General features: G+C 41.9%; 1 protein-coding gene across 1 annotated transcript in view; it reads left to right on the forward strand.

The window, feature by feature from the left end:
• LOC128608488 (receptor tyrosine-protein kinase erbB-4-like) overlaps positions 1 to 8,142 on the forward strand; it is a 338,895-nt gene extending 330,753 nt beyond the window's left edge. The window contains exons 26-27 of the mRNA XM_053626224.1: positions 1,263 to 1,578; positions 2,367 to 8,142. Coding sequence (XP_053482199.1) covers positions 1,263 to 1,578; positions 2,367 to 3,052 — 1,002 coding nt within the window. The 3' untranslated portion in view covers positions 3,053 to 8,142. The remainder of the gene's footprint in view (positions 1 to 1,262; positions 1,579 to 2,366) is intronic.
• The last annotated feature ends 2,046 nt before the right edge of the window (positions 8,143 to 10,188 follow it).

Here is a 10,188-nt window from a genome sequence, read left to right on the forward strand (position 1 = left end):
AAGCGGAATTTTCCTCCGTTCATCCTTTCTTCAGCTGCACAACTGTACAGGGCCTTCGTTGCCTAATTTGCGCTTCATAATGCACCACATGTTCTCAATTGGAGACAGGTCAGGACTGCAGGGAGGCCATGATAGCACCCACACACTGATGACGCAACCATGCGCTTGTAATCTAGGCATAATGTGGTTTGGCATTGTCCTGCTCTGGATGGCAGCACATGTTGCACCAAAATGTGTACATATCTTTCTGCATTAATCGTGCCATCACAGATGTGCGAGTTACCCGTGCCATGTGCTCTGACACACCCCCATACCATGACAGACGCTGGCTTTTGGACCTGACGCTGATAACAGCTTGGACGGTCCTTTTCCTCTTCGGCCCGGAGAACACGACGGCTGTTTTGACCAAAGTTTTTTGACCGAGCACAGGGAAGTGGGCGGAGCTTCTGGACAGTGTTGATGTACGGCTTCTGCTTTGCATAGTAAAGCCTTAACTTGCATCTGTGGATGCAGCGGCGGATGGTGTCGACCGACAAAGGTTTACCAAAGTATTCCCGAGCCCATGTCCATTACATACTGTCCATTACAGACTCATGACTGTTTTTAAGACGGTGACGTCTGACGGATCGGAGATCACACGCATTCAGAAGTGGTTTTCGGCCTCGCCCTTTACGCACAGAGATTTGACCGGGGATTCCTTGAATCTTTTCATTATATTGTGCGCTGTAGAAGGTGAAATGCCCAAAATCCTACCGATTTGTCTTTGGGGAATGCTGTTCTCAAAGTGTCAGATTATTCACCGACGCATCTGTTGGCAGATCGGCGAGCCTCGACCCATCCTTGCTCTTGAAGGACTAGGCCTTTTTTTTTGGAGTCTCCTTATATACTATGATTCGACGATTGCCTCACCTGTTTCACATCACCACCTTATTTCAACTTGTCATACTGCTATTAGTCCTAAATTGCCCCGTCCCAACTTTTTTGGAACGTGCTGCATGCATCAATATCAAAATAAACATTTATCTTCAAAAAAAAAAAAAAGTTGATCAGATAAAACATCAAATACCTCGTCTTTATACGTCTTTTTTTGTTTAAATACAAGTCGAAGTACGTTTACAAAAACCACTCCACTTAGTTTTTATTGGCATTTTCCATACTGTCCTAACTTTTTCAGAATGGGAGTTATAGAAGCAGAGGCCCTTCTCATTAAACATATTAATATTATTTGTAAGTAAAGGATTTTCTTGCCTCTGCCACTACAGAATCAGTTTGCCTATCAGGATGGCAGTTTTGGTATGGAGGCGATGATGGCCACGATACCGCGAGTGGTAGCTGTGTCCTCTGTATCACCATCGTGCTCCAATCAAGAGCCTCAGCAGGGTGCAGCAGGAGTCACAGAAGACCCGCGTTGTAACGGCACCCTGAGAAAACAAGCATCTCCCCGGGTCAGGACCGGAGAAGAAAGCAGTGCTCAGCGCTACAGCACTGAACCCACACTGCTACTGAGTGAACGAGCAGCCAGAGCTGAAAAAGACCAGGATGGATACATGACTACTAAGAAGGAGAAGAAACCCACAGGTAGAACACCACTCAATGCTCTTCTACCACCCATAACTTTCTGTAACCTGTAGGAATTCTTAGAAATCTGCCATGGTGAGACTAAAACAGGGCTATAGTTACGGAAGAGTCTTGAGATTGAAGTGTTTCTGGACTTTAGCCTGGAAATTAGCTTTGCCCTTCGCTAAAGCAGAGTTGCTTTGCTCCGCCCCTTTTCCCTGCCACTTTTCCTGTAACCCATCAGGCATATACCTAACACACTGAAGGTTGTTGTAATTCCTTTAGCAGGCATCAGGAGGCTCTAAAATGATCAAATTCTTCTTGAAGTGTCCTTTCTTGAGTGTCTCTTTTTATACAGTTCAAATTAATCAATACAATAGCTTCATAACGCACATTTTCCAGAATCAATCATGTCAAGCTTGTCTTAGAGATTGGGATGATAACAACTTCATCTTACATTTTGTACATCAACATAACATCCATAAAGAGATTTAATATTATTCTGGCCAATGATGTGCTCTATCTTTCTCCCTAGGTATCAGTGTCATGTGTCTTTCTTTTTATTCAGTTCATGTTAATTTTGGAAACCAGGAGAGAGGTTCCTTAGTTCAATAATGCATGATTTATGACTGGGATTGATGTCATAAAGATCAGATATGAAGCCCACAGCATCAACATTAGGCAGTGTGTGGGAGGGGAATCTGTCAGAGATCAATGTTACAGTAGATATCACTCTAACGTTTGGAATATTTTTTTTTTTGACTGGAAGCCTCTCTTGTCTTTTGTTCTCTCCTCTCGTCTTCTGGTAGATTATCTCAACCCTGTGGAGGAGAACCCATTTGTGACACGCCGCAGAAATGGAGAAGTCCATAATCTAGACCAGGGCCACCATTCCAGCTCCAACGGCCAACCCAAGATGGAGGATGAATATGTCAATGATCCACTGTATCTCAACACCTTCCACAACTCTGGAGAGAAGAATCAGGAGGCCATGCGTAAGAATGGCGTCCCTGTGGCTCATGCAACGGTGGCGTCGGGCAACTCTGGTACTGCCAGTGGCCAAAATATTGCCCCAAAAGGTCATCCATCACACAGTGCTCCCTCAGGGCATGGCCACATCCCAGCACAGCCCATTTACTCTACTCAGTCCGGTATACCCATTCTTTCAGGTCACACGATCCATCCTTCACTTTCGGGCCACACCCTCCACGCATCACATACCCTCCACCCAGCTCACTCTGGCACCGTTGTAGCGGACAAAAAGCCCAAAAAGACCTTTGACAACCCTGAATACTGGCAGCACAGTCTTCCACCCAAGGCGACACTACACGGGCCGGAGGTCTTGCAGGACTGCAGCACACGCTTCTTCTACAGGCAGAATGGCCGCATCCGGCCTGCCGTAGCTGAAAACCAGGAGTACCTAACAGAGTACGCCCTGAAAACAGGCACCGTGCTCCCACCGCCACCCTACCGGCAGAGGAACACAGTGGTGTAGCACCAGCGAGGCGAAAGAAAGAAAGAGAGTGGAAGGAGAAGGAGAATAGAAGAAAAGAAGCAGTCATGTTTTCTTCTCACCCTGGATCTTATACCAGTACCAGTTCTTCTACCGTTCCCTCTTCTCCTCTCCTCCTGACTGTATTTCATGCTTAATTAGCATCCAGATGGTGTTTCTCTAAACAAGACAGCTGAAAGACAACCATGTCAGTCAACCCTTCTCCTTGTTTCACTCCTCCACATCCCACTGTCACAAATCCTTGCCATGGTGTCGTTGGCACGTAGACTTCGCATTTTCTTGGCGAGACAGATACCCTTTCCTCCGCCATGCCAGATCCTCTACTTGCACCACACTGGAATTGGTTTGGAGAACTGGTAGGCAAGTTAACATTTACAACAAGGTCTTTGACTGCCAATCTACTGCCACACTGTGGACAGTTTTAAAGAAGTCAAGACAAAACAGCACCAAGCCTGTCTACGTGGGCCCTTTTTCTGCACTGCTATTACCCTAGTAATTATTTATCCTAATTTGTTAGATAGATATCAAAATGGTATTCCAGATGCTAATACATACTGTTCCTTTACTACAGCTGCATTTTCGTGACTTACCACACGTGACGCTCTTAAAAAGTCCTAGGAGAGGTGTTCGGGACAGCATCCTGTCTCATCTTCATAGTACCATTTAGTCCCTATTATAGTCACCGCATTTCTTTTTAGATCACTGATAATAGAGTTACCCAAAAGGTCCAAAGACCTAATGTTGGGACCATGAAGTGCCAGCACAAACCCCATGTGTCCAAACGTCTCAAGCACACACACGCGCATACAAGCCAAAAATAAATAAATAAATAAAAATGGTGAGTTTCAGCATGGCACTCACACAGAGAGGAACGTATAGCTACTGCAAAGTCTACTGTTCATAAAAGAAGATGTGTTCAATAGTCTGTTGCGGTTTTTTTTCTTTCTTTCTTTCTTGTCCACCCAGCCAGCATCGATTTTTTTTTTCCACCATCACACAGCAACAGTTGTCACACAGCAAAAGCACCAGTTATGATAATGGACCGCACCCAGAGAGGTGATAAAAAAGGACTATACAGAGTGCACAAACTGGATCTATCTGAAATGCCTGATAATAATGACCAAGGCATATACAGAATGGGCGATATAGACCTCTTGGCCAATACTGACCTTTTGTTGATTGCTTGAGCAGTACAGTCTGAGATACGAGGAGTGATATGAAATTGTGATAGTCCATCAAACGAGGGCCGGCAAGTGGTAGACTGGGACTCACGGTCAATAGGAAACGCTTGAGCTGGCACAATTAATACTGAAGCAGAGGAGCATGTGCCAAGTGGAAACAAACAAACAAACAAACAAAAAAAAAAAAAACACTAATATACAACATTTGGGGCAGAGACTTCTGAGTTCTCGGTATCAGTCTTCTCCCTTTGGACTGTCCTCAGCTCGAAACACGAAAACTAAAGTTGTACTTCCTGCAACTTTCATAGGTTTGTATTATACGATACGCGTTTCTCATCATGTTGGAGAACAAATTGAAAAATGTCGCACGGTGAGAGAGAACATGTCGACCAAGCGTCCAAAGCCAGGAGTACGTGGAGTTTTGAACACTGCCAGGCATTATGTTTTTCTGCTAATGGAGAGACTCGGCTCGTCTCTTATGTAGGTTTTAAAAGCACTTAATGGTCTGGCACTGTCAAATAACGTCTCTCTTTCCAACCACGGAGACTGATGAATATTTGACTCATCCATTTGATTCCTCTTTTGTCATTATTGGTAGAGGAAAGCCAGCCTCCATGCGTGGGTTGTGCTTCGTGTTGTTTTTTTTTTTTTTTTTTTAAGTTGTTGTTGTTATTATTTTTGTTTTTATAATATGTAAAGGTTTAAAATCTCCTACCAATGTTTTATACCCATAGATTAACTATAGTTCAAGGTAAAAATTTGTTTCCAGTTGGGTTCTGTCGACAGTTCTCCAAGACCAGCCTAGGCTTAATACACAGACGATATAGTCGGAAGGTTTTTCTGTATACGCACGTCATCACTTCTGGTTTGTCCCTATACTGAAAGTGAAACTGGCACCAATTGCATACTGTACCAGATGTTTTATATGATTTCTTTTTTTTTTTGTTTGTTTGTTTGTTATTAAGTATTGTTTGCTTTAAACAAAAGTTATTACTTTAAGTGATCTCCAGCTGAAAACGATGAAAAGGAACACCAAACTGCTTCACCACACATCCCAAAGGTATACGGAATAGGTCAGATTTAAATTATTGTTTAATTATTCTACGGTGTTCCTATTAACATCTAAAAAGAGATAGAAATAGCCTGCGCCGTATCAGTTTGATACTTGAATCGGTTTTAATTTAGATATTGGCAGTAGCTTTATGTAACGACTGTGGACTAAGTGCCAAGCTAAACCGAGGTTAGATGACTACTTTAGTTATGTGCATAATTACTGTTAGACTGAGGTGAGAGGGAAAACGTCTAATAAATGGGATGTGAGGGGAACTTCTTAGCCAGGTGAAGACACTACTTCTGCACATGTGCTTACATTAACGGAATGGTTAGTAAGATTTTCAAGGTAAATGTGATTCAGGCGAATGACCGTACAACGGAGAACGACGTTCTGTGACGTGATCGCAGAGAGGTTAATGTATCCTTAGTTATTAATAATAGTTATGGGCATACAGTACATATCATCAATAATCACTTCTCGTTCCACGTCACATTTCACAAAGTATCAAAAGGTTTCTGATCATACCTTTGAAAGCATGTATCATATATATAGCAGCTATGGAGGAGGAAGTCCTTGGAGAAACCCGTGTATAGATGTAGCAAACACTGGGACAGAGCCCTCCTTAAACTAATAAGCAGCTAATAACATAACGTCTAGACCAAAACACTGAAGGAGTAACAAACATCTGTGATAACCTTGAAGGGAGGAGACTCAGAATTGAAGAAGGTTTGCGTGGCGGCCTGGGAAAACCACCCACAGGGTCAACGTATTTATTTATTGTGTTTCATTTTCCACTAAAACAGAACGGGCGTCTTATATGCATAATCAGAAGTTTATTCTCAATGTGAGGAATTCATAATAAATAAATAAAAAAAATTCATTCATAACCTATGGAACCACAGCATTATCGCCCAGTTGTTAAGAATTGTACATTTGTGGGAAATGGGTTGTAAAGTTGCTCATCGGTAATCAGTCTCATCACGCCGGATTCGTTCATTCGCTTCTTCGGTAAATGTTGAGTAACTTTCTTGTTAATAATGTCTTTTATTCTCGGTTCGGATCACGATGCGATACGATCAGGACTATCGAAGGCATTTTTAACCGATGGAGTCCGGTTACAAAATGAAATGGATTGAATACGAATTCATCCAACTTGACATGCTCTGTGTGAGGGAATAACCCTTAACTAGCGAGGTTTTAGAGGTCTTTAGGCAGATTGACTTTTTACTGCCGTGTTTGTTAAACTGGCTCTTTGCAGGAAGTCAAAGCAAGGATTTAAAAAAAAATTTTTTTTTTAAAAACCTAGCCTAAAAAATATATTTTATTTATTTATTTATTTATTTTTAAAAAATGTCCACGTTTTACCATTTTCTGTTACTTAAAGTAGAAATGTAAAGTATAATACTGGCAGATATTACTGCCAGAATTTAGCCACATCGACATCCGAAAGGTTTTCCCACGCCGCCGCATATATAATGGACGAAAAGATTCTCTCGATGAAAAACCTAAATAAGGATCAACATTTAGATCTCAGTAACCTCATTTCTCTTAATATGAATGTGCAAACAAACCTTTTGAAATGTGACCCTTTTGTAAATATCTGGAGCTTTTTTTTTTCTTTCTTTCTTTTTTTTTTTTTGGATTGACAACGTGAAAACGGTATTGAAATGTCATTGAAGGTTTCTTCCTTTGTGTATTTAATGCTTGAAGTTAATATCTGTAGGTACACTACTTGTCTATTTCTTCCTGAAATTCCTACAAACACTTCACTTGGCCTTGAAATGTATATCTGGAAAACAAACGAACAAAGAAGAAAACCCGACTACAACACACTACACCAAACGATATACAGTCGGACAAGCAGAAAGACAGCACTTGTATCACGATTATGAAATTGTTTTATACGTGTGTATATAGCGATCAAAATGATTCAACCCCCCCGGTGCAAATCAGGTTTACTGACAAAATTCTACAGACTTTCGGCTGTTTGCGATGAAGAAATCAAACAAAAGTGATTGAAATAGTTCAACATAATGAACGCTTCAAGCGGTTTCCCCAAATTCAACTGAAAATGCGACTTGTAATGATTTCTCCAGTCTCAAAATGATTCGACCACTTCATGGCGAGTGTCTTTAGTACTTAGTAGAGCTCCTTTTGGTGTTATGACCTGCTGCAAACGAGACACCGGTTTCTGGCAGCGTTCCTGAGGAATCTTAACCCGTTCCTCATGAGCAGTGGCCTCCAGTTCAGGAATATTCTTGGGTTTGCGTGCTGCGACCGCCTTCTTCAAATCCCACCTGAGATGTTCTATGGGGTTCAAGTCAGGTGACTGTGATGGTCCTGTAGAATCTTCCAGGACTTCTTCTGCAACCAAGCCTTGGTGGAATCTGAGGTACGCTTGGGATCATTGTCCTGTTGGAAGTTCCGATGACGCCCAAGCTTCAGCTCCCTCACAGACGGCATGAGGTTTTCTCCTAGGATTTCCTGATACTTCAATGAATCCATCTCGCCTTCCACACGCCGCAGGTTTCCAGTGCCAGAGGATGCAAAGCAGCCCCGGAGCATCACCGAGCCTCCACCATGCTCGACTGTGGACAGAGTGTTCTTTCTTCATCCTTCTTCCTCCAGACATACCGCTGATCCGTCGTGCTGAAAAGTTCCAGTTTTGTTTCATCGCTCCACAGAACAGAATCCCAAAACTTCTGTGGTTTATTCATATGATATTGAGCGACTTTTCTCGTGCTTTTGGGTCAGTAGTGGTGAACGTCTCGGAGTTCTGGCATGGAAACCTTCTGCGTTTAATACGCGCCTTACTGTGCTCACTGAACCCTCAGTGCCTGTTGCACCAAGTCTCGCTGCAGGTCTTTTACAGTCACTCGAGGGTTTCTCACAACCTGCTTTCTCACAAATCTGGTTGCAGCCGTTGATAGCTTCCATTTGCTGCCCCGTCAAGGTATTACATACATTTTCTGCCCCTAGCCAGTTCAGACATTGCACATGTTCCAGCTCAAGACTGGTGCAACTAATGAAGCCCTTGATTAGTCGCCGCAGGTGTGCTCGACACAACACCTGTTTTGCATATTTGTGCTGTTGTGAGGGATTCTATTCAGGGGGGTGAACAATTTTGAGACTGGAGAAATCATAAGTCGCATTTTCAGTTGAATTCAGGGGAAACACTTGAAGCATTCGTCATGTTGAACTATTTCAACCGCTTTTGTTTGATTTGATCATCGCAAACAACTGAAAGTCTTTACATTTCGACAATAAACCTGATTTGCACCGGGGGTTGAATAAATTTCGATTGCACGCATGCACGCACACACACACACACACACACAGTATATATAATATAAGACCACGTGATTTCAGGATGTTTCAGCTTTCAGCACACTGTTGTTAAAAAAGTAAAAGTAATTGCTTTTTATTTTATTATTTTTTTAAAACAACTACTAAGTTGTTAAAGTACTGATTTATATCCACCAGTGCTATTGACACTTTAATAAGGGATTAGCATGAAGTACAAGGTTTGTGTTTGGGCGGTGGTTTATCTTTCACTGTACTCTTTCATATTTACAGTCATTTATTTCTCTCATGTCTATGTGACCAGAAAGTACAGCGCGAGAGAGAGAGGAAAAGACTAAGCACAGTTTACACATCCATCCTCCGTTTTATATCCAACCGGTCGAGGGAAGGCGACATCTTCCTGAGCAATGAAAAAAAAACCCACTTTGCAATGGTCGTTCCTTGTGATTTTACTACTGTTAACTGAGAAAATGTGAATAGTATTTTTATAGACTGTTGAACTGGCCAGGTGAATTTGTAAATAGATGGTACTCATTCTCTCTTTTTTGTTTCTTTGGGTTTTTTTTTTTTTTTTTTTACACAGCATCTCAGTTGGTCTTTGCTTAACCACAGTGTGTATGTGTGTGTGAGAGAGAGAGAGATCAAGTTATTCCTATTTGATTTCTGTATATATCTGTAATTTTAGAAGCACTTATTTCGTTCGTAGAGCTTGCGGGGATTTATTTTATTTAATTTGTTTTGTAGCGCCCCGATGTGATCCTTGTGACTGTATTTAGCCCAACTTGGTGGACCTCGTGTTCCTTAATCTCTGCCCTTGCTCAAAGTGGTAGGAGTTGATTCGTTTCCTTCTTTCTGTCAGGTATAACCTCACTTGCATCCTTATTTTTATCTTTTGTACAGAATATTGCTGTGGAGGGAGTCCACAGCTCTCTTGCAATACCGGATATTTCCCCTTGGTGTGACCTCCCCCAACCCCCCCCTCAGTGCATCTAGTTTTTGCTCTAATTAATATCGCGTTCTTTCAGTCAAGGTCATACCGATCAAACTTTTCAATGCAGGACGTGGAATCATCCATGTGGTCACTGTGACTCTGGGAAGCTTGACCTATATGACTTTAAGACTCCCATCCTGGACCACTCCTCTGTCTGAGAAGTGGTTCCGATGTGGCTCCCGTTAATTGCCCTCCTAATGGTGTTTCTCCGTGAGATTAATGTGTCGTTATGTATTATCCACTTTGACAAATTGAATAATTGATCGGACGGCTCATTTCGCCGCCCCAAGCTTTGACTGATGGCTTGTCAGAGCAAATTCTCGTCTTTTTTCTTTTTTTTTTTTTTTTTTTTTTCCTGTCGAGACGAGAAGCACCACAGAGAGCAATGCAGTAGGAGGTTGGGTTCCTGCTGACGCGATGCTCTTCCCTCCTCCAAAAAAAAAAAAAAAGTTTTGTTACATGAATCTGTCAAAAGTATATTTTTAATTTAATATAAATAAATAAATGCCAATACAGTACCTAAAATATGAATCGTCTGTGTGTTTATTGACGTCCCAGTGCATTTCAAGTTAAATCTACTTGCTGTATT

The sequence above is a fragment of the Ictalurus furcatus genome, chromosome 6, assembly GCF_023375685.1.
Source record: "Ictalurus furcatus strain D&B chromosome 6, Billie_1.0, whole genome shotgun sequence".
NCBI classification, from domain to species: Eukaryota; Metazoa; Chordata; class Actinopteri; order Siluriformes; family Ictaluridae; genus Ictalurus; species Ictalurus furcatus.